Here is a 25,823-nt window from a genome sequence, read left to right as displayed (position 1 = left end):
ATGGCTTTTGAGTCAATCGTCCAATTACTTTTAGTCCCTTTTAAAACAATGGCCCAAATACAAAAAAAAAATTACTTCAATTAAAAAAAAAATAATAAAAAAAGTATAATTGCATTTAATGTTTTTATGATTGAAGTCATTTTTTTTATATTTGGGCCACTTTATGGGTATTACATTTGTTTTTTGTTATTCAATCCAAAAAAAAAAAAAAAAAACATTTCAATCCAAAAAAATATTTTCAATCAAACAAAATTTGAGCCCCCAAAAAATTTATTTTACTTTTTTTTTTCTTTGATTGAAAATATTTATTTTTGATTGAAGTAACTTTTTCTTATTGAAAAGCTTTCTTATTGTTATTATTATTATTAAAGTGAATTTCTTTTTCTTTTCTTTTTTTGCAGTGTAGCAGTGTTGCCAAATATAGTAGACAATTCCGCAGAGATACGGTTAGAAATCCACCAAAATGCCCTTAAACCTAGGGCACAATAAACCCAACCTGGCAACACAACTTGTCAAACCACTCTGTGTTTTTACATAACGTCACACTTAGTTGCTCCTTAGATTTAATAGTAAAGAGGCAGTTTAAAAAACTAAAACGTAAATAGTAGAGATATTTGTATGTAAAAGTAAACATAAAGACAAGAGTAAAGCACAGATAACCGAAACGCCTCCGTGAGTCCAGTTGCGAAGTACTAGTACTCCACGTCAGGCTGGTAAACCTGTCAAACTGAAAGCAGTCCTCTCCAACGTTCATTTTCCAAGATGGACGCTGTTCCGACTCCGTAAGTTTCTCTTTCTTTTTGGGCTCGGTTTGTCACTGCTTCACCCGGGGCATCGACGTGAAGCCAAGTGAAGTCAAGTCCGAGGATTCACTTCGTTGGAATAATTTTCCAAAGACATTCCAGGAAAAGTGACTTTTTGTGGATGTATTTTCATCTTCGCGTTGGATTTCATAACTTCCTGGTTGACGACGCAGTGTTTGTTTTAAACGGCGGACAGTCACGGACACTTTCGGGAACTTTATAGCCCGTTAGTGTCCATTTATTGACTTTTATTTTTGTTACTATCCTCTGGTTATGTTTCAAACTACAGGTTACAGCTTTCCCCTGTGCATTAAACGACTTCCTTCCTAAGATATGGAAAGTGGGAATGGAGGTGACTCCAGTGAAGGTGAAACAGGTTTTTTTTAACTCCTGAAACGAAACAGAACATTTTGTTAAACGTCTTCTGACAGGACGAAGCGTCCCGGTGGCTTCACACATTTACTTCCAACAGATAGCTAAACACGGTTTACACTCATATTTGTGTTTTCAGGGTGTATTTCTGTACTTTATCTGCCCTTTTTTTTTAGGTGTTTGTATAACTGTGGCGGACTCAGATGACTTCCTAAGGGCTTTGGCTATTCTTCAGAGATCTTACTTATACGAAGAATCAAAGCAACTTTTCACCTACAACTCTGCATTTGTAGTGAAAAATGCTCAACTGGAAGAGAAGGTTAGTTCTACTATCATTCTTCATAGTGACAAGACATAATCCCAGTCTTATGTACACATACATACAATAAAATATAGCACACTTGATAGAAAACATTTTGTTCACAATTAGGTTTATGGTTATAGTTAGGCATTAGACGAATGGGACAAAATCAAAATAGACAAAAACCTATGTACACTGGGTCAGGGTTTGGGATTTTGAGATAGAAAAAAGTTAAATACCAAAAAAAATAAAATAATAATGTATAGACTCATGAATAGATAATAACGGCACACAATTATTAACCATTTTATTACACTCAAGTTTATGGTAATATATGTGTTGTAATGCGTTACATGTACGTGACTTCTTTGCCTTTTACTCAAGTAAATGTTTTGGGGAAATAACACAACTGTAAAAGACGTGTTGAATTAGTAGGTTTATTGCCAAATGTATAAAATTGTACTTCAGTCAGTCAGTCAGTCAACTTCATGTCATAAAAAATATATATATACAGATAATTTACCACGAACAGGATCTTTTTTTTTAACACCATCTGTGTCTGTTGATAGTACAAGGCCTTCTGTACCAAGAAAAGACATGCAGGATATTCAGAAGAGGATCTAAAGGAGACCTATGGGTTTTTGCTTTTTGACGATGTTGAAAAGGTAGATACATTATGTATTTATATCTATATGGGTGTGGCTGGGATCAATACATGTAAATATGTCGGTAAAGATATTGTTGTTTACTTTAAGGCAAACGCTCTCGGAGAGAAGGGTTTGCTCACAGGAAACAGTGACCTCACAACCCTGGGAGATCCTTCCAAAGGTAGATAAATTAACCTCTGCCTTTCTTATGTCTTCACAACCATTCAAACAATTATGTACAGTATGTTACACCTGCAATACATACTTTCTTGCATGGTAACAACTATGAAATTCATGCAATTTGGTTTAAATAATCAAAAGAAAGCATTTACCAACCTGTTGCTGCATTCAGTGTGTAGTCTGTTGATTCTCTGCTACTGTCCTGTCTTTGAAAGCGAAAGCTAAACATACAGCTCTACAAATGCACAAAAATGAAAGAGAAAGTGAGTGGTCCAATTGAAAACACACTGCAGAAAACCGAAAGTAAAGTTTGGTAGCCTCAAGAGCAGTAATTGGATAATTTTTTTTATTTTATTTTTTTAAATCAGATCCAAGGTCAATATTGTACCCATTCATATCTGCATTTATAGCAATAGTGGTGTGTTGTGTATTTTTCTCCCATTTTGTGTAAATTAAAGAGTTGATTACTTGTATTTTTGTAAAATTTTTAATTAATTTGTGTATATTTGGTTTTCTTCCATTTTTTTTTGGATATTCTGTTTTGTATTTTTCTCTAAATGTGTAAGTTTTTTTTTTTTTTTTGAGTCATTTTTTAGTATTTTTGGCTGTTTTTGTATCATTCTGTCATTTTGTGTGTTTTTTGTCAATTTGAGCCTGTACTACAAAGCTGGATTTTCTGTAACTTTCGGGATTTATTCGGTGTGTCCTGTACTACGACGCTGGCTAACTTCTTACTCGGCTAGATGACCGTGGTAATTTAGGCTGAACACCTAATCTACAAATGTCATGCCTCCTGACCAGAAGCAGACAGTCTCAGCATGAACATACGACAGTGAAACAATGTGTTCTCATTCCAGTGCGTGTGTGATAAATTGAGGAGGACAACCTGAATAGAAATGTCTGTGCTGTAATAAAGTGAAACTGATCAGAGGGCTGTTTATTTATCATCCCATAGATTTATATTGTATAATCTCACGCTTTTACGCATTAACAGTGTCGGAAGCTTCCTGCTTGCATTCTTTTGTTCCTGCTTTTCCTGCAGCAACAGTGTTGGTTTTTGTCTGAATTATGAATTTGAATTTTTTACATTTTTAAAGAATTATTTTTCAATTGTGACGGAAATTGCTCTACACAGTTTCTTCGTGTGTTGTTCGAGTGGTCTGATGCTGCAATTTTCACTCATTTCACTAGAGCACGCACATAGTCAGGTTGAAATCACCAGTCTTAAGTGAACATGTTGATATCCTGCTTTGTAGTACAGGTGTTCTCTGACAGAGAATGTTTGGTTAGGTGAAGCTAACGGAGAGATAACTCGGATATACTTCCAGCTTCGTAGTACAGTTACTTTGTGTACTTTAATTTTTGTAATTTTGTGTATTTTTCTTTGAATTTCTATTTTTGGGGTAATTTTGAGTATTTCCTTTGGGGGCTGTACAGAATTAGACTGAGCTGCCAGTTGCCCATGTCTGTTCTAGAATGTCTCCCTTGAGTTTCATGCGATTAGACATTTTGTCCATATTGTAGGGATGTTTCAACAATTGGAAATACCTATAGCCTACTGTCAGAAGGAGCATAGAAATCTCTCTTATTTTTAACTTTACTCCCCTAGTTTTAAAGAAGTTGGAGTCATTTTCCCACTGCAATAGGCATTAAAAACTACGCATTTCAGGGCAAAAAATATTATACTTTACATTCTCAGACTACCATGAAATGTCATCATTAAGAAAATCAATTGTGAATGAATGTCATACATACAGTAGCTTTTATTTCATCAAGAGTTTGTGATTGTATAGCCAAATTATTCTGTGACCAATGTGTTTGCCTAAATATACACATGGGGTGAGCACAGATCTACCAGAGCTGTACGAGCCGCGAATGAAATTAAAAAAAATACAAGCAGAATTATTTATTTTCTATAGAATCGTAGCATTGCTCAACAGGAACCTTAACCTTGTCACACACTTTAAGGCTGTGCAGGGTTTTGCAATAACTTTGTTTTGTCCTTCCTGTTTTTATTGCTCAATAGTAGTGTGCAGATCCCTGCAGTTCTCTGACTAAAGTCTAAAGCTATCACTCATTATTCACAATAAAGTCAAACACGGGTATTGTTTTAAAGACCTGTCATTCCTGTTAGACTTGTTTTTAGACAGAACTAGTCTCAGTGTCTCTCAGTGATTAATGAAATGCTCAGCACGTTTGTCACTGCTACACCATAAGGACTAAAGTATTCAAACAAATGCCTGTTTAATCAGGCTTTCAATCAGATGTTGGAGAGTTTCAGCGAAAATCTGTGCCCAGTCATTTTGTAGTACATGTATGAGGTCACTAATGTTGGACGAGAACGCATCGTTTTAGATTCGTACGCACTTCCTGGTTTTTAGTGTACGCAAGCTGAAGTGTGCTTACGTAGGCACACTTATAAATGAGGCCCCAGGTCTGCAGACAGCAATCACTGCAAGAGAACATAAGACAAGTTAATCAGTGTTTCCAAATGAAGTACATGTTACTTAACATTCTAAATTAACTCAACTTCACTTTAACTCTTTATTTGTAACTTAGATCTGAGTTCTTGTTAAACGAATAGTAAAGTTAGCTTTTTACTGAGAGATCAATGAATCAATCTGCTCTCGAACCACTTGGATTTGAAAAGCCACTGAGAAGTTTTAATTGAGGCCATTATTTGCTATAAAACACATCTTAATTGACAGTCTTCTGTGTTCAACAAGGTGTTTACATTTCGATGTACTCTGATTGCCTGGATCCCAACCGCTGGTGTCACCCGAAATCAGGACACATTGTCATCATCAAGCTTACAAGGGTGAAAAAACAACTTTGTTCTGCACTTTTTGGGGGTTTCTTTGGCTGTGTATTTAACACTGTGTTGTTTATAATGTTGTTGCAGGGAAAAATTAAAAGTGTCACAGAAAACTACACACAAACTTTGACCACGCCCACAGAAGGGTTTGACTGCCATGTGTCTGAACACTTGTCCTCGGTGTCGTCTCAAACCAGCTCGTTTTTAGCTTTTGAACGAACCCAGGTATGAAATTTAAGCCCTTGGCTGAAATTACTGTATTTTCTGGATGACATGACACCTGTCATAAGCATGAATAAGGTGTCATGAAGGCTCTTATTAAGTGTCGTTTGTTACCCCAACTCTTTGTTACACTAACCCAAAAAATGCCAACATAGCTTCAAAAGTGTCATAATTTAGCAAACAACACTTAATGATGGCTTGATGACAGCCTTCGTGACACCTTATTCATGCTAATGACAGTATAAAGTCAGACTTATGAATAAAATGCCAAGTAAAGTGTTACCAGAAAATGTAATATGTTAACATATGTCCTTTGCTTGTTTCAGTATTACATCTATGAGCACCCTCTTAATGGAAGCAGAGAAACAGCTCTGTCTCCGAGTGCTGCCTGTCCACTTGCCATTGTTTCATTTTCATACATGAACAGCAAAACAACAGTTGCAGCTCCACAGGGGACCAGGTACATTATTCCGCCACCATATCAAACACGATGAAGGATTTTTCTGTCCTTTGACCAACTGTCCTTGTGTTTTTCAGGGAGGAGGAAAAGCCATGTGAGCAATCAGACTTTCCCTGTTAAGCTAAAGTGATCATGGAAAACTGAGCTGATTGTGGTTTTTGAAATTTGTGTAAAATGGGCGACCGTGGCTCAGGTGGTAGTGGGTCGTCTTCTGATCGAGAGGTTGGGGGTTCGATCCCAGTATCTGACTATGTGTCGAAGTGTCCTTGGGCAAGACACTGAACCCTAAGTTGCTCCCAGTGGTCGACTAGCGCCTTGCATGGCAGTCCTGTCCCACTGGTGTGTGAATGTGAGAGTGATTGGGTGAATGAGCTGATATGTAAAGCGCTTTGAGACTGCTTCAGTGTGGGGATAAAGCGCTATATAAAATCAAGTCCGTTTACCGTCCGTTTCCGTTTAAAATAGAAGCACCGGAGCCAAAGTTGCTTTCAGTAACTACAGGAGGCCATATTGACCTTTAGAGATGGAAAGGTTTCTGAAAAATCAACCCAATATTAAGCGATACCTTTGGAAAAAGTGTACGAAGCATTTGATACAATACAATTTTAATGCTTTGAAAGTGTCCAGAGATTGAGCGTTTTGGATATCAGCAGGCAGAGAGTTGCTGAAGGTGGGCTACACCCTAAGCACAGTCCCCAAATTGCACGGAGGCGAGAGTGTTGGATAGCTAGGAGACCAGTATCAGATTAGCACAGGGTCCAGGTTGGAGTGTAGGGGTGGAGAAGATCAGAGAAATTAAGGCGCAATGGGTGTGGATGACCTTGTTGATGATGAGGAAACGTATTTGATTCAGTACCTGAGCAGGAGCCAGTGGAGATGGATGAGGGTGGGTGTGTTAATGGTTGAGGACCCTAGCAGCTGCCTTCTGGATGTAGCGGTGTCTCTCCAGAGCTTTGTTGGTAACCCTGAACAGGATTCCAATACAGTAATCAAGGCGGGAGGACATGAATGCATGAATCGGTGTTGGAGTGAAAGGTGGAGTCTGGAAAGGAAAGGTTTTTAAGAAGAAAGAAGGTAGACATCAAATATAGTCACTTCTACTGGCCATTCTTCAGCATAGCACAGACAAATGGCAAAGTGCCATAAATCTGTGAAAGCAGCGCAGTGTTAAGTAATGTTCAAAGCTGCACATTTAAATGAGTGGTAAAAATGTCAAGGTGTTCAACATTGACATTTGACAATTCTTGATTGCAAAGTCAGGGGTTTATTATTTAAAAAATAATATGATTGTGACTGAGTCAGACGTCAAGGTGTTATTCTTCTTCCACAAAACCTTTGACAAAAAAAATGTATATACAACTGAACAAAAATTTAAAAAAAACAAACGCAACATTTGTTTTTGCTCCCATTTTTAATGAGCTGAACTCAAAGATCTAAAACATTTTCTGTATACACAAAAGACTTATTTCTCACAAATATTCTTCACAAATCTGTCTAAATCTGTGTTACTGAGCACTTTTTCTTCGCAAAGATAATTCATCCCACCTCACAGGTGTGGCATATCAAGATGCTGATTAGACAGCATGATTATTGCACAGGTGTGCCTCAGGGTGGCCACAATAAAAGGCCACCCATTCTCAGACTATCATGGAGGTCAACATGCTGGATATGGAGGTCCTGGGCTGATATGGTTACACGTGGTCTGCGGTTGTGAGGCCGGTTGGATGTACTGAAACGCCTTTAGAGACAGCTTATGGTAGAGAAATGAACATTCAATTCATGAGCAACAGTCTGGTGGACATTCCTGCAGTCAGTATGCCAATTGCATGCTCCCTCAGAACTTGCGACATCTGTAGCATTGTGCTGTGTGATTAAACTGAACATTTTTAGAGTGGCCTTTTATTGTGGCCAGCCTAAGGCACACCTGTGCAATAATCATGCTGTCTAATCAGCATCTTGATATGCCACACCTGTGAGGTGGGATGGATTATCTCTGCAAAGGAGAAGTGCTCACTAACACAGATTTGTGTATGTAGAAAATTTTTGAAATTTTTGAGTTTAGCTCATGAAAAATGGGAGCAAAAACAAAAGTGTTGAGTTTATATTTTTCAGTATATATACATATATATATTATTTCACACTTATATGTTAAACTCGTTCTACAGCTTTTTATGCTGCTTTTTTTACTTCAAAGGTGCTGCAGTGCAGCTTTTTGTTCGCTAATTTACCATGCAACAGTCAAGCCGAGTTAGATTGCAAATGTATTGAGACCTTCCTCTGAATCCAGAATAGAGACCACTTTAGAGTTTGCATGTTCACACCTAAACAATAATGCAGACTTTCTAGGGAATTGAACTGTGGTGCGGTTTAAGATAGCTAAAATGAGCTGGTGTGAATAAACCTGATGTCATGAAGACCACATTTAAAGATTATTAAATGCCTTGATTACAAAATTATTCGAGCACTGAGAAACAAACTAAGTTAGGTTCTGAATTCACTCAAATGAACTCGTACCAAGTGTCAATCTCAATGCAACTCATTTTTTGAAGTTCTGGTAAAATATGGATGGAAGAAGATGACGTGTTTATCTGTTTTATCCTAGCTGGGATTTACTGGCCTTGGCGTGGTCAGCTTCAGATTGGGAGCAAGTCGTTTACTGTTGGTTTGAGGTCTAAAGCCGGAGCCTTGATTCCTGTAAAACTGTAAGTTATACTTTAAACTTATGAGGTGGTTGAGTTGTTCATGCTTCTGTTTGTGTTGAAGTTCTCCAGTGTTGAAAGTCTGTCGAGCCATCTCAGTGTCGGATCTGCAGCGCTCTTTGCCCAGGACCGGTTTTAAAACCTGTCTCACCGGTGAAGGTGTGGATTTAGCATGTCAGAAAGTCTTTTGCCTAAGAAATGTCTCAGCGAATAAAACAGGTTTTATATTCTTGAATTGTTTAGCCTTCCTCGATGGTCTCTACTGCAATCTGTTTGAGTTGGTTCCTTCACAAGAGGAACAGAAAGACTCTTTCTCACTGCTCCTCAGCAGCATACAAGAAAAAAATGTTGTGAGTATTACAAATATATATATATATATATATATATATATTTGCCTATTTATCACAATCACTTTTTAGCCTGGAATCTAAAAATTTCATTAGTGTCATTTTTGTAACTTATTGGTGAAATGTTGTTCAGTAGCCCCAGTGATTGGGTTATACTTGTTCTGTTTGACCTGAAATGCACTCTAATGTTTTCCTCTCAGGCTCTCTCTGTTCCACTGGTTGATGGCGGGTTTCTTCTGCTAATGCACTCTTCTCAGTTTATCCAGAACGATGGTAAGATGTGGAATAAAAACAATAACTAGCAAAAAAGAAAGAAGGTGGAGTTTATGCTAAACGCTGACTTACAATCATGTCTACGCAACATCAAGCCCAACATGGCTGCTCCATTGGCTGGACGTAATACATCAAAGTATTCAGAAAAGTACTTTGAAAGTTAATTTCACTGAAAGTGCATGTCTTTGTTTATTGGTAATACATATAACGTGATTGATGTTGTAAACATGAGCGGTACAGCACTGGTAGGATTTATGTGCAGTAACCACTATTATACAGAATTTACATACAGTATTTAATTAGCTTGTTTTATTTACAGATGCTTCCTCTGAGGGAAACAATGTTCTACAAAGCCTCTTTGTTTTTCCACAGTCACGTCTTGCTTTGAGAGCAGGTAATTGCATCTCTTGAACATATTTATCTATTGGCGTTGATTTTTTGTTTTTATACAACACTTGTTCTTAATCTCTTATAGGGACAGATTTCGAGCATAAAAACTCTGCCTTATCATCTGTAGTTCTTCAGTTGGCTCCAGCATTGAACTACGGAGAGTGTGAAGTTGAGAGATTAACCACGGATTGTAGTGAAGAACTCTGTGATGTGTTGTTGCAGCATTTGCAAAACTACAATCAAAGGACAAACTCAAAGACAATGAGCCCCTCTTCAGAGGAGTACGACACTCATCAGTGTTCATGCACACAGAGGAACAATACAAGGACACTGCAGCGACTGACATCATACCTGAGCCGACCCGGCTCCTTTCAGCTGCCACTTTCCAAGGTTTCAGAAATCCTGTTGGCAGAAATGGAGGAGCAAAGGGAAGACCTGGAAGAGGATGTATATGTCTTTCCATCATCTTCTGAGTGCATGGGGTTAGAAGATCGTTTAGACACACCAAATGTCTCAGTGATGAATGTTTGGCCACCTACAAAACATGAGAATAATAAGCTCAAAGACTTGCAAGCAGAGGATTTAAGTGTGCAAAACAAACCAGGCACCATTGTCTCTAAATTAAACAAAGTTCTTGATGTGGTAGGTAAAGAACTCCACACTTCCCATTCCCAAACTCATCCTGCAGAATTTATTGTGACTATATCCACAGCAGAGCAGGGCGTTGCAGTGGAGACTGTAAATTTGCAATTACCAATGGTACCTGTGAACTCTCTCAATCATGAGACCGGAAGGACGGTTTCGGACTGTACAGAGGCTATTTGTCTCACAAAAAGCAAAGAGAAGAGACCAGCAAGGGGACCGCCCAAGAAAAGGAAACTGGTATCTTCAGCTTTGGTTGCGACTCCTATTGTCGACATGAGCAAGACACCAGTGGAGGACAGTAATGATAAGGAGAAACCGGAGAAGAATCAACAGATTTCTGATACATGGAAGTGGAAAATGAAAAAAACGTCTCCAAAATGTAAAACAGTGGAGGCTGTTACGGTCGCACATGGACAGCCAAGTCTGCAAAGCACATTTTTAAAAGAGCTTGAGTTACAACCGATGGAGAAAACAGAGCATCAACTACCAGTTATCAGCCATTGTGGGCAGATCCTGGTTCCCTTTGGTTATGTTTGCACTGCCAATGAAATGAAAAGTTTAAAGAGAAAACTATCTACAAATGACAAACAGGAGCCAAAGAAGCCTTTGATCAGTGCCTCTGTTGAAACTGAACTACATTTTCCAACAATGGATGGAATTAATGTGACAAAATCCACAGATGTTGCTCCTCGAGAGGGCGATTTAAACACGGGAGTTTCTTCTCTGGATTCTGTGCCGTTGAATCCAGAGCATGAGAAGAGTGATGACTCTTTGTTGAAGAGTCAAGAAATTGATGTAGTTTATGACAAACCAATTGGTGCTCTTTGCCCTGATAAGTCCTTGAAAAAAAGATGCATTTCTTTGGCTAAACTGAAATCAGTTTTTGCAAAGAGAGAGAGACATACTGAAGTTTTGACAAAAGAAATGACGTCCAACAATGTTCAAGATACACCTTTGATCAGCACGTCAGAAACTACAGCAACGACGAGCCTTTCTTTGACTTCTCGAGAAGTCGATAAAGGGGACCACAAGATATCGGACCTTGTGTTGAATGACATTTCCTCATCTGTTCCAAATCAGATGTTGCTAAATGAGACGAGCACTGAGCTGGAGAAAAGTGAAGTGGAGAAGTGTGGTTTTCAGTCAAGTCCAAAGTCAAGATCACAAGTTCGAAAACACACCAACAAGCGGCATGGAATCCGCAGATGTCCTAAAAAGATTAAAACCCTCAAAATGCCTCCAGGCATCCCCGGAGAAAGATTTAAACGTGAATGTAAGTGATTTCTCTTTGTTCTCATATTTAATTTATAGCGCAACTAAAGCCTGAGGTTTTGGCTGGTGTGTGTCGAGGCGGGAAAAAGAAAAAATGATTTTGTTATGTACGGGGGAACCTGAAGCTGTTAAAACACACCCGGTCTATACTATAAATTCACCAAAGGCCAATTTATGCTATTTCATACATAAGGCATTTCAATGTGCTTTACATGATTAAAAAGTGCAACAGAAAACATTTAACAGTTTAAAAATCAATAAGAACATTAAACTCAGCAGTAAAAACTAGGGGTGTCCCGATCCGATATAGATGTCTGTCCGATATCAGCCAGAAAACGAATATCAGATTTTATCGGACTGCATCTAAAATCTCCGATATATATTATATTTATTCAATTGTAGAATACTGTAGATATCATGTTGAAGTAGGGCTGCTGGATTATAGAAAAAATTATAATCACAGTTATTTTAGTCATAATTGAATTCCTGATTATTTTTCAACCAAAATGTTATTTATTTTTTGTACAAAAAAAACCATAAAATATATTTTTTTAAACATAAACAAAATTCTTCACACAGTAAAATCAAGTATGTTCACTTTTGCACAAAAACAAAACAGTTCTTGCACGTGATGTGTCTTTGGTCTTGGTCTTCATCATCAAACCCAAAGTGTTCCCATATAAGAGAATTGGACTTGCCTTGCTTGTTTACCAAGCATTTTTACTGCGTTTCTCCTGCGATGTTTTAAGACTGCTCGCAACAACTTTCCTCGTGTTGGCTGCAGGCTAGCTTTGGCTTTGAGTGGGGCGAGGCGGAGGGGAGGAGCTTGCATGTGCGTGGATTAAACAACTCAAAGTTAGTATTAACGTGTGTGCCAAACTTTATTATTTTTAGATGTCCGAAATAGTGGGTTTGTTTTATTTAGCAAAAATAAATAATTTTTTTTAATAAATTTTTTTTCTTAATTATGTTATTTTTGTAATCGTTGGGTGTAATAATCAATTGGTTAATAACAAATGGGTCAATTTTCTCATACCTACTGTTGTTGACTATTGTTCTCTGTTTGAGTAACATCACTTGATCAAGCCTTTTGTAACATTCGACACTACAAAACAAGTCATAAAAGTATGAATGATTTGTGCTGATATCACATTGATATCGGTATCGACGAAGCGTCAAGGCTGAAATATCGGTATCGTATCGGAAGTGTAAAAGTTGTTAAGGGACATCCCTAGTAAAAACATTAAATCAACAACAATTTGATTAAAAATGGCACACGGTGGATTAGTGGTTAGCCCGTCCACCACACAGCAAGACTGTCCTGGGTTCAAGCCCTGAGGTGGAGACTTGGATCCTTTCTTTGTGGAGTTTGCATGTTCTCCTTATGCTGTGTGGGTTTCCTCTGGGTTCTTCCCACAATCCAAAAACATGACTGGTAGGTTGATTGGAGTTTCTAAATAGCCCGTAGGTATGCATGTGAGTGTGAGTGATTGTCTGTGTGTTTCCCTGCGATGGACTGGAGCTCTGTCCATTGAGAGCTGGAGATAGGCACCAGCAGACCCCCGTGACCCTGGAAACTGCTGAATGTGGTTGAGGTCAGAGGCTCATCAAAGCATCTCCTTATGGTCCTAATAAAAAAGGGCCTTCCCCGAACTGTTCCTACAAAGCTGAAAGCAAAATGTTTAACTAAGATAGATAGATGAATAGTCCATGTCTGTGATTGGCCTGCTTTTTTCATACAGTTTTTGTTTCACTCATCTTTTGTCTTCACAGGGTGGTTACATTGTGGACCTTCAGCATTTCCTGAAAGTGAAACTCCTCAAAATAAAGATGGTTCACAAAATAATTCTCTCAGGAATGCTGCTAATAAAGAAGAAAATAAGGTTTTCTCACCTACAGATGCGCTGAACTTACTTGCCGAGTTGGCACTCGGAGACAACAGCAACACATTACCTCTACATCCAAAAACAGCACTTGAGCAAAAATCTAAGACGAATGAAAACAACCTTGATCTTATGAAAAATACAATCACTGAGCAACAGTCCGTTTTTCGTCTTCTGCTCAGAGAAAATACGACACAAGTACCTCCACATCTCAGATCTCCCTCACCTAGGCCACTTGTAGGCAATAGAGAATCCGTTGCTTTGGTATTTAAGGAGCATGCATACGCCTCACCTTTGCCTTCCACTCCACTAAGCGTATCACCAACTTTTCTGCAGCAGGTATCTCTTGTTTGTGGCGCTCCCAAGATGCGGTTGAATCACCTAAAGCCGTGCATGGATGAAAATAAAAGCTCCTACCCTCCTGTCAGTACTGAAGACCAAAGTGAACCCAACAGGACTCAAGAATATCCGAAAGAAAATGTCCATTTCAATCAGAAGTTCAGAAACTCTCGTGTGTTTGTTGATGAAGGAGGATCTCTCCGAGTCACAAGACAATGGCCAGGAAAATATGACTTCAGTCTGGACAGCAGGATTGCTATCGGACAAGTGGAGAAGGCCGTCAGCCGGGTTTTGCATGGGTACGTATGTGCGTTCTTTAGTTTGTTCTGTTTCTGATTAATTTCTTTAACTTGGAGCTGCACGATTTTGCCTGAAAATAAAATTCCCAAATCTTTCTCTGAAAACTCAGTGTTTGACATTTTTATCTCAAAGCTCATGAAGGTGAGGACTGTAGACAGTTTATTCTCTGTAAACACCTAATAATACAGGTCCTGGTTTAAGTCCCGAGATATTTTAACTCCCTCACTTAAGACAGGACCTCTTCCCTGACATTGAGTTAGACATCTACTTTTTTCTAGTGAAAATAATGGCCTAAGTTTTGGAGATGCTATTTGGCATCCCACAGGTCTGACCTTTGTTTCGATGATAGAACAACAGAGCTGATCCTCAACTTATGGCCTTGGCTGTCCTGGTGCTATGTGATAATTGACAGCCTTATTTTTCAACACGGTGTTAATTAACTTGCCACCGCTCAGGTTCAGTTCGTGTAGGCTGGTCCTATCAATTACGCCCCTCCATTTTGCAATCTCTTTGCCTACGTGACCGTTGAAGTTCAACCAGAGGACAATAGAGTACCAAGGCTGGGCACTATTAGGTACCCATCCCAGAAAGGGTTATTTTAATAAGTGCCCCCCATCGTGCAGCCCTGACTTGACAGAAATCATAAGTAATTGTATCACATCTGACACTTTTTACAGGCCATGGGCTTTTCCCCCACAAGAAGATTCGTGTGTGAGGCTGATTATCCATTTATGGATAGGCCTGTTTTACAGCCGCTCTACACCACGGTGGGTTCATGTTGACTTGGACTTCACATATTCCTCAACAACCCTCGATGTTGGGTCATTGGCAAACAGTTCAGATTCACCACTGGACCTCAGCAAGAAGAGCAGCCCTGCTTCAGACCAAGAGCCAGTAATCTGGGATCTGTCCCTGCCAAATGCTGTTACTCCAGACCATGACGTTGGTAGAAATGAGACATCAGTGAGCATAGAAAAGATGATGGGAATGGAAAAAATAAACTCACCAAAGTCAACACCAGAACCCCACAAGGTAAACACATTTTAGCAATAAAAACTGTTCAACTGTTTTTAATATGAAATTCATGGGAGGAATGTTTTCACATACCGTCTGTAACTTGCTTCATTTATTTATAGATAAATACTGTATCCAGAAAGGAATGTTTTTCATCACAGCAGCACAGGAAATAAATGAGAAAAAAAAATAGAAGCTCAAATATTAAAATAGCTACTCAAGTGCTTTGCATTTATATCAGTTGAAATAAAACTATTTATTAGATGTAAGTTTAGTCTTACTTTTTTTTGCTTTTGTACACTCTTGTTTTCAGAGTCATGGAAATTTTGCACAAAGCGAAACGACCGTCAGTAAAAGGGAAACTAGAACTAATGCTCCTGATGTTTTATCCCAGAAACATCCTGAGGATTTATCTTCTGAAGACGATTGTGTTATCCTTGAGTCTCAAGAGGAAAGTATGAATAGAGTTTCAGTGGTTGGTGTTTCCCCCAAACATAAGCAGAAGCTCCCTCAATACATTCAAGAGGTGGATGGTTTTTCAAAAACAACAGAAAAACAAATCGTTGAAATGGATGTAACAAAATCTGTGGAAGTCAAAGATGGTGGCACGGAGAAGGTATGCGATGATGTTGGTAATGGTGAACGTGATAAAAAAGGATCTGAAGACAAAATAAAAAACCAACAAATAGACAACATTAGATCTGCTGAGCAAACTCATGGCAATGATGCAGCACACCAGCAATCTGATGTAATGCAGTCTTCAAGAGACAAAATTCAACTAGGTTTCTTAGACCTGGCTGTAAAAGATTGTGAAGATGTGAAAAGTTGTTCTGAAAATGCCAAGAAGATGAGTTTTAGTTCAGCTTTGTGTCTTAACAAAGAACTGGGCAACGTTTCAGTAAAAGTTTCTACCTCACCAACGAATGTTCACAATGAGAAGGAAAACTCTGTAAAATCACAAAGTGCAGATTTGAATAAACCATTACATAATGAGGCCACCTGTTTATTAGGCTTATTTGCAAACCAAACCTTTCCCCACACCGAAAACAGTTCAGACCATGCAATTTTTTCTGTTGATGATAAACAAGATCAGGAGTGGGAAAACAAACTCTTTGGCAGGACTTTTATACCTTTTATTGGATTAGATATTCCTGTAGCGGATGGATTGTTCCTCAACTCACCACAGATGGACTGTGTTGAATTTAGCCACGATAAAACCCTGCCCACTGTAGTTTGGAAAAATGAGTCTGACAGCAGGAGCTCTACTCCTACTGTTGATGAAAAGCAATTCAAGTCTTTAGCTTCTTGCTCCAACTGGATGAACAATCTGAAGTCTGTAAGCAGAAGCGGAGGGCAGGCAAATGAAGAGTCATCAGTGGAGCGAAACCTCTCTGACATTGTAGTGCCTAAGCGTCATTTAAGCCCATCTAATGTTTCTGACATGAAAACAAGACTTCAGGATGTTTCCCGTTGGATGGAACAGCTTTCCAGCACCAATGGATCCAACCTGTTCAAAATTACAAGCCTGAAGGAGTTTCTTGACTCTGTGCCTGCACCAAGAAGCAATCACATGTCATACTTTTTGAACAGACGGCATGTTTCTACCTCCCAATGTTATGACACCAATAATAGCAATTATTCATTTATGGCATCCAACACTACCTCAGAACCTCACAATTTATTGAGCCATGATTTCACACAATTCTGCAGTAATAAACTGATGCTTGGTGAGAACTGGAAGTCAGCAGCTGCTCAGGACTATCCCACAACAAACCATCAGCAGGGAAATGCTGGAGGAAGCAACAAGTTTCCTTCTATTGCCATTTTTCCTGATGAAGGTTCTCCGTTAAATTGTTGGACTCCAGTTTCAATTTTCTCTGATGGAAGGATAAAAAAAGCTAATTTCAAAGCGTCCAAAAACATCTTGGAACGAAATGTCAGTAAAAGCAAATCTAAAAGCAGTAAATGGGAATTGGTTAATTTGATTAAACAACTCTCTCAGCACTACCTGAAAGCAGATCTCACCCAGGGGTCACTACAAAAGGAGTGCCTCATTTTCTTGGAGCAAATTAAACGACTCGTTAAAAAGAGTATTAAGGGCAATGCACGCCATCAAGTATCCAGTGACAACACAGCAATGTGTAGCTGCAGTGCTTTAACTTCGAACTTATGCTCACACAAAGACCAACAGGAAAAATTTCTCGAGCACAAATTAGAGGTAGAAAAGTTCAAAAGGACATGTCTGACATGCAAAGGAGAGAAGAAAGAGGGTTTTCCTGTTAAGGACTCACCACTCGTAGCAGGTGCCACTATTGAATCTGCAGCACTTGGAGGTGTGATCGCAGAATGTGCGCAACAATTCGAAGCAGCATTGCACAAGATCTGTGGTATCGCTCAGTTCCCAGTAAAAACTGAAGTCTTCAGGATGCACCCTGGACCGAATACCCATTTTGAGTACTGTGGTTCGATGAAGAGAAAGCTGGATGAAGACTTTGAGAGTGACATGAATTCCCTTGTTAAGGCATCTTGTACAACAAAGTACAGATTTTACATCTTGGTGACAGCAGAGGACAACATTTTTAAGGCGGTCAGGGTATGATTTTCTTGTACACATCTACATCTAGTACACTCTAGAGTCACTTTTTCACAGCATTCTTAGTTTCTCACCATGACCACTGATGAATTGTTTTTTTTGTTTGTTTTTTTTTAAACATGACTGGAGATAAGTGTACCTTTTTACCTTTTACTGAAGCAGCAGAGGACATATGTAAACTGTTCAGTTAAGAACTGTATGGTAAAGGTCCAAAGTAGAAGCATCTTTGCTTTTAACAAATACAATAAACAAAAAGGGCTGTTCAGAATTATAGATTATATACAGTTTATTATATATGAACTAAATAAGCAGCTCACATAATATAGTACTTTTAAAACATCATTTATCCATGAACATATCCTTCTATGGCCTTTTTTGTGACTTAACATTTAAATGAAAGATTGGAAATGTATGTATTAATTATCTGACTATGTCTGAATGACAATGCTTTGATTATTTCTCCAACTCCTACTTCTTACTGTATTTTCCAGATATTACATCCACAAAGATAAGGAGACAGCTATAACTGAAATGATATGAAGTTGTACTGACAGCTTAGTGAGAAGCCACTATGCATTCACAGGGACATTCAATTAATGGTTTTACTCACTACATGGTACTGTTGGCTGAGAAATCTAGCAAGATATGCTGCAGACTATATGCACTTCCTAAATTTTGAATGACAAAAAGACTGACTTGTAGTCCAGAAAATACCGTATATGTTCTTTTTTTTTTCAGAAAGAGTATTATACAAACACAGAACATACTTGCTAAACTCCTGAGAATACACATATTGTTATTCTTACAATAACTGCTGTTGTGTGAAACAACAGCTGTTGTGTGAAACACAACAGCAGCTCTCTAAAGTTGAATATTCTTTTCTCAATTGACCTAAAGGAACAGTTGGAAGCAGAGGGTCACACTGCTGTTGCTCCCTCTGAATTCTTCACAAAGGACATTTCATCATCTCTACACATCATCCTCAGAAATGAAGACATCGCAAAGCACATTTGTGAGGTAATAAATTGCATTTGCATAATTGAAGAAAGTAATAAAAAAAGGCCATAAATATCTGAAATATGGATAGATGTCAAAAGTACATTTTACTGCAGTAAAGGTACAAATACTCGTGTTACAAGGTACTATGGCAAGCATTAAAGTACTGACTCACCTTATTTACTGAAAGAAAATTTAAAAAGCACATGTTCAAAGTAAAAAATGAATAGTCAACTTTAATAATGCATATAGTTCTGTTGATGACTTGGCAAAACAAAAAAGCGTCAGCAATACGTGGAACACAAACATTCCCACAGTTTTACTCTAGCACGTAAAATGATTTAAAATGTATACATTATGTATTTATGTAGGTGTCTGCATCAAATTAATATTGTTTTAACTTTTAAGTTAATTACATAACTCCGGTTCTATGAGTAATAAGAGTGAGATGTCTCACTATGGGATGCACACTCGTCTGCAGCCCTCAGAAGCATTATCTCAATCTGCCAATCCTGATTGGCTGGTGAAACGTGTCTGTCCACCAGAGACACTCCCACCTCCTATAAGAGGAGGAGGCGGACGGCAGCAAGTCATTCAAAATAAGCACCTCTTCTCACTCGCTCAAACAAGAAGGGTTATGTAAATAACCTAAAGTTCTATTTCATAATATTCCGTGTGATGTCTGACTATGGGATGTGGTAGCTCCCGTATTGCAGACATGCTTATCGAATGTACACCAGTTCGCAGGTCGAAACAGCACAAGGCATGCCCAGAACGCTTTTACCCGCTACGCCAAGAGGCGCTTCTGAAAGACACAGAGTGCAGGGATAGTCCAAGGAAGACTATTTCCTATGCTGGGGTCAATATACTATCATAAAACCTAGATTGGATAGGTGATGCAACAGGATACGGATGTGCACTCTGGCCTCCGTCTCCCGATTATGCCAAAAGCAGCCATTCGTCCAGATACGTGGCCAGGCGGCACCACACAAACACCCTCGGGCTCAGTGAGTGGCCGAAAGGGACCACGCGGTACTCGTAACATATCACCCGGAAAGCGAATCTCAGATACTTTCTGTGGGGAGGATATATTGAGATGTGGAAATATGTGTCCTTGAGGTCAACAGATGTGAACCAATCACTCTGTCGCACCAGAGAGGTGTGCGTGAGCATCCTGAAACTGTCTGTTCAGGGCACGTAAATCCAGGATAGGGCGAATACCGTCCCCCCCCGTTTGGGGACCAGAAAATACCTGGAATAAAAACTGCTCTGACACAGGGCGGGAGAGACGATAGAGATCGCTCTTTTATGTAACAGAAAGAAGATCTCCTCCTGTAAAACACAGGCTGATTGTCCCTGAGCCTGTGAGTGTATTATACCTGCAAGACGAGGAGGGACGATATTGATATTGTTCGTAACACCCAGGGCGGGGATGCGAGCACGGCCCATCTCTCGCATCTGAGGGAGAGAGTGGGCAAAAGCTGTGGTCCGCTCACCATGAGAGGCTCCATCCATGATGCGGTGGTGCCCTCTCTCGGTGGCAGACTGTCCACTGCAAGAAGCTCCATACGTGGTACGGTGGTGCCCTCTTCCAGTGGCGTGGAGGCCGAAGGTTTCCTGGGACAGCCGGACAAACCGTGTTGAGATGGCGGGGCGGGTTGAGGAGCAGAAGATCTTGGCATCTTAAACTGTGGGCCCTGAGGAGCAGTTTGCGGAAACGCCTTCCGTCGCACAGGTGGAGATGGGGCCAGGGATTTTTGAGGGAGACAGAGGAGGAGTGCCTCGTCGTCCTTCTTTTTGGCCTCACATCATTGCTGCATGGAGGCCAACGCAAAGCCAAAGATCCCCTTCGGGACTATGGGCATGTCCAAGATCTCACTCTTTTCCCCATCAGAGAGGTTAGCAAAGTCGAGCCACTGCGTTCCTTTCTGGAGCAACACGTTTCCCATCACTCTCCTCGGGCCAGAGTGATGAAAGCGTCATCCTCCTCTCCCTCTCCCAATATGAGGAGGTCAGAGGAAGTGTCGTCATCATCCCCGCAGTCTAACATGAGGACGTCCTCCTTGTGTTCCTTTCGCGGCCAACAGTGCTGGTTTGTGATGTAAGAAGCCAATAAAACATCACAAACCACCATTCTCAGCCAATAGCAAAAATTGATTGTAATAACCGGGGGGGGGGGGGTTATTATTTTTTTTTCTCTGTATTTTATTTCCATGTGTTTTATATATATTCTTTATTTATGCAATTTACAAATAATATCAAACAAAACAGAACAAAACAGCAGGGTATTATTATTACAAAGATTCCCATTCACGCTTAAGTCTTATAGATTGTCTGGGTTTTAACCCATAGAGGGCAGTCACTCTTACATTTGTACAACCACTCTTGCCAAATTTTAATACTTGACTAAAATGTCAAGAGTTAGATAACAATCAAAAACACTACTTCATATCCAATTAGATTTGTTTTCAGCATATAAAAGTGGTTTAGTATTTTGATGCCTGAGCTTTGTGTGGTTCAGGTCCCAGACTTGCTGAAGCTGAAGAAGTCCCCTCATGTGCTGTTTGCTGGAATTGACACATCAGCCGACGTTGTGAATCTCACCCACCGTGAGCTGTTCGTTCGGGGGGGTTTCATTGTGATCGACCGAGCAGCACTGCAGCACCTCAACCTCTGTGTGTGTCCCTGATGGCAAATAATGACTCATCAAGTCTCCCTATGTTTGACTAACTGGTTTGTCTTTGTGTGAACTTGTAGGCAGTATGAACAAGATATTGGAAATTTTGAAAATGCTCAACAGAAAGGGGAAGTGGAAATGGATGCTGCATCACAGAGACAGTCGCCGACTGAAAGAAGATGCAAGGTCAGAGTCACATGTTGTTGTGTGTGCCTTGTTGTGTGCACCGCCAGTTGCACAGAGTTTGTCGAACCTCCTCTCTGGAATACACCTCAAATGTGCGGCCCGCCAGTCCCTGAGCAGCGCGGCTCGCAAGATTCGCAAACAAGCCACAAGAACGCTCCGCTCCGACTAGTAATGCTGTCACAGGTTCAGCACCGTGAACAGCTGCCAGAGCATGAAGCGGCAGTGCGAATAGCAAAACAAATAAAAAACAATATCAACAAGAAATGATTCTAATCAATTCTCTAACTCAAAGTGTATTTTTACTCAATGAAAAAATTAAGAATAGTTAGGCTTTACAGAAGAGCATGGTAACAGTGTATAGAAACAGATTAATACAGCCCAGCAAAACGTTAAAAAAACTTTGAAAATGGGATTCTGGCTGGCGGCGCCAATGGGTACATGAACAGGGTTCTCACCAAGAATTTTTTACAGCATAGGGGGATCGTGTGGCGCGGACAATTTTAAAATGTATGCCAAAGTGCAATTGTGCAATTAGACCGACCGTGATGCATTCACAAAGACATGCAATTCACAATTTTACTCACTGGATTTTGCTGCAGTCTAAAAACTCCAAAGATGTGTCTGGTGTATAAGTGGCTCTCAAAAATTTAGCCAATTATTGTCTGAGAAAGACAGTAATTACATTTTTCTAACAGTTCACTGATGTTAGCTTGTAAATGTATAATATATTAATGCTATTAAAAAAGCAAATTCCTGTAGCATTTGGACACTTCAAACTGGCTTACAAAGCGCTGAATATAACCTTTTTATAAGTCCATGAGTGAGTACCATCGGTAATCACCATGGTCTGTTTCTTGTTTTACTTCTTGCGTGCACCAACGTGTCATCATTAACAATTTTACCCACAAACTCAGATATCCACCACAATGTCAACAAAACACCTGCCTTGACACTCGCTTAACTGTACCTGGCAATGCAGCTTCTACAATGCTCTCTCCTCTATGTATTGTTTTAACTGATTCATATTCAAGACATGTGGATAAGAATGACTGTATGTTGTTAATATAGGCTACAAAGTTTCATTTTTTTTACATTTTTTGGTTGGTGGTGTGCCTTGAGATGTACCTTGGCTCCAAAAAGGTTGATAAACACTGTATTATTTCAAATTTCTGCCTGTGATGACTTTTTCACTGTTGAATGATTTTATTCTTTTATAATATCCTAATCCAGTACAAGTGCTGAAGCCAAAGAGAAATGCCTCCTTCTGTCTCGGGGCCAAGAGGCTGCGCTACTGAAGGTGCTGCCGTATCACGAGTGTGACTTGATGTCACAAGATCAGCCTGACTACCTCACATGTTTGGTCCGACTGCAGGTCCAGAAAATATCATACCGCTATGCTGTTTGTGTAACAGGTGAGTCAGGTACTGTTTGAGTTTAGTTTAAAGACAACTTCAGATAATTGGTTGCTGTAGCCCCGCTCAGCCAGCACAGCTACATGCTAAGCTAATCCAAACATCAAACATATGGCTGGCAGTTCCTTCACAGTTTAAAAGGAAAACACAACATTTAACATCTAATATACGTGGAGCACAAAGATTCACTCTTCATCAGAGGAGTTCATGTTGGGAAATAAACATTTCCTGAAAAACCTTGTCTGAATAAACAAAATCTCACCTGAACATACTGTTCAAAAAGAAGACAAAATTAATCTTGCTGGAACTATTACATGGAAGTCAAGTGAAACTTCAAAGGAACCATCAAAGGCGATCAGCAGAACTCCTCTGACGAAGACTGGCGGTTGACAGTCGAAACAGGTCGGGAGATAAAAATTTCCTAAAAGACCTTGTCTGAATAAATAAAACCTCCATTTAACGTACAACTCATTATACAGTGTGAGACGATATGCAATATGATACCACACAATACACATGACTCTAAAAACCCATTAAACAGCCCTTGTCTCTCACCTGAAGAAACACCATCAATGAGGGCATTTTTGAGGAATATGAAAACGGCCGTTGCACAGACTGTGCGAAAAAGCCCTGACAGATGTGGAAGATACGTTTTTAATATTTCTCGCTACATGTCAAATGGGATGATTCGTGATTTTTGCTTGGTGCCTCGTCACGTGAGGTTGACGTGCGGTTTCTGTGTTCCACAGATCGAAGCCATGAAGCGTTGGAGAGAAATGGCATTCTAACCGTGACCATGAACTCCTTCCTGACAAAGTGGCCCAGTGAAGCATTCACCCTCAGACCTCAAGCACCCTCTTCAGTCACATCAGCTGAAGCAGTGCAATTTTAGAACACTCCACACCCCTTTGATAGACAGCTGAGACATTGTTCATATTTACAGTTTGGTTCCAGTTTAAGCCTTTTTAAGCTTACACATTGGCTGACACTACCTGGGAAGCTGCTTTGGATCAATGCTAAATCTATGTTTTTACCAGTTCAGTTGTTAAAGCTTTTATTGTTCAGTAAGTTAAATGTGTTTCTTGTAACTGTGATTGTTTTATACTGTTGTATAGATTTGCTCCATTGATAGAGTTTCTGAGCAAAGGATTGCTCAGACAATGTTTCTTTCAGTATTTTTATGATTATATTGTTACGCATTCAGATTTGAAGTTTTTAATCTCATAGCTTAGTGACTTAGCAACATAGAAAGTCAACTTAGCAACAGTTGAAATGAAAAATGTTATATATAAAGATATGATGATAGTCTGATATTTTATAAAGCTCTCCTGTGTGGTTTTTACTGTAAAAGAAAACAACTAATCTAATAGCGATATTAGGCGGTATAACGGTTACTAAAAATAGAACTGCTACACCGTGGCTACCCACTCTTCCTCAGGGAGGGGTTAAATGCAGAGAACACATTTTGAGTATGTAGCTTTACATATATGACAATAAAGTATCATATATATTCTATATTAAACTACAGTGTTTGTTTTACATGTGAGGTTGTTTGAGAGGGAGGAGCCAGGATTGTCAGGAAGAGGAGTTCCCATGATGTCACTTGACGAAAATCCACCTCGCCCATTTGAAGCTGTTTTTTTTACAAAATGTGGAATAACAAGGAATTGAGGAAGCAGAACTTTTTCAACTTTGGCCCTCTGAATGAAATTGATTTTTTCATATTAAACCATCATCAGCATATATGTCACAATAGGGTTCACATACTCATATAAGTACCTACACTAAAAATAATAACAGAGACAAACAATGATATATCATTTACTAAGATCCATCCATTTAAGACCTACTTGTTCCTGTTTTTCAGGGGTCTGACAGTGCCTCTCTCTGGCTGCAAGACGGGGGTGCACCCTGGACAGGGCGCCAGTCCATTGTAGGGCAACACATACACAGACAACCACTCACACTGACTCCTATGGGGAATTTAGAGACTCTAACAACAAAACAGTATTTTTTGGGGGGTTGTGGGGGGAGGCCGGGGTGCCCGGGAGGGGCCCATGCAGCACGGGGACAACATGCTAACTCCACACAGAGGGGACCCAAGTGTCCACCCCAGGGCTTGAACCCAGGACCTACTTGCTGTGAGGTGGATGTGCCAACCACTAAGTCACCATGCACCCCTACAGTATAATAAATCATTACATTTTACTATTATAAGAGTAAGTTTTCAAAATTACAGTACCAGTATTTTTTTTTAATCAGTTTACATTCACATGTTAGACACAACTGCTTTGGATTATTTCTATCTTGACATCAAACAAATATAGAAATATAATCATGTAAATAAAACTACTAGACACCTGTCTTTTTCACTTGCAAACAATTAAATGTGCCCAAAGTGTAATGTAATGGATTTGACAGAGGAGTTGTATAGTAAAAAGTTTAAAATACTTGAATACTGTTTTTAAGTGCTTTCTGAAAAGCACCTGAAGTACTTGTTTGTTTTCTCTATTTTTTTATTTTTTATTTTTGGTTGATTGGGTGAAATGTAGAGCGGATGCTGATTGCATTGTTTGTGGTTTGAGATTATTTTTGCTTTAGTCTATTCATGCCATTAGTCATTAGGCTTTATTTCATCCGTTGGCACAAACGCCATTTTTATCATTATTTTCTTATTATTTATGTATTATTAGAATAAATAATGTGATAATATTTTTTAATTGAATTCATTGGTGTTATTTTATTTTACAAATATTTTGTACATTTTGACAAACCTTTTATTTCATACAGATGCTTTTGTGGGAAATAAATTAAGTTCCAATTGTGCAAGATTGTGTCTCTTCCTTTATAAGTTTATACATATACATGAGATGTTCACTGTATGCAAGGAAAACCGTGGCAAGATGTATTACCAAAAACAACTTTCTAACTTTTTTTGTTATTAAAAAAGTCCTGTCACTTTCTTTTGAGCTGTCATGTCAGTACATTTCCCCACTG

The 25,823-nt window shown here is 39.2% G+C and overlaps 1 protein-coding gene across 4 annotated transcripts; it reads left to right on the top strand.

The window, feature by feature from the left end:
- The first annotated feature begins 509 nt into the window (after positions 1-509).
- Positions 510-25,474, top strand: tasor2 (transcription activation suppressor family member 2). Of its 4 annotated transcripts, none has more exons than XR_003674205.1 (23): positions 511-1,170; positions 1,352-1,494; positions 2,046-2,141; positions 2,232-2,304; positions 5,030-5,121; positions 5,206-5,343; positions 5,667-5,800; positions 5,878-5,894; positions 8,403-8,502; positions 8,564-8,658; positions 8,743-8,849; positions 9,047-9,119; positions 9,439-9,513; positions 9,595-11,427; positions 13,200-13,947; positions 14,626-14,980; positions 15,276-17,555; positions 18,453-18,572; positions 21,073-21,226; positions 21,309-21,414; positions 22,645-22,826; positions 23,576-23,890; positions 24,374-25,474. XR_003674205.1 is itself a non-coding variant. In XM_028448642.1 (22 exons), exons 1-22 carry the CDS (start codon positions 1,137-1,139, stop codon positions 23,716-23,718), a joined length of 7,098 nt encoding a protein of 2,365 aa, XP_028304443.1. In that variant the 5' UTR covers positions 511-1,136; the 3' UTR covers positions 23,719-24,348. The 4 variants fall into 4 exon arrangements, 2 of the variants coding, with proteins under 2 accessions (XP_028304444.1, XP_028304443.1); XR_003674204.1 differs by having other exon boundaries at positions 23,576-24,295; XM_028448642.1 differs by lacking the exon at positions 24,374-25,474 and having other exon boundaries at positions 23,576-24,348.
- The last annotated feature ends 349 nt before the right edge of the window (positions 25,475-25,823 follow it).

The sequence above is a fragment of the Gouania willdenowi genome, chromosome 6 (assembly GCF_900634775.1).
Source record: "Gouania willdenowi chromosome 6, fGouWil2.1, whole genome shotgun sequence".
NCBI lineage: Eukaryota > Metazoa > Chordata > Actinopteri > Blenniiformes > Gobiesocidae > Gouania > Gouania willdenowi.
This window is presented reverse-complemented; position numbering and strand designations above follow the sequence as displayed.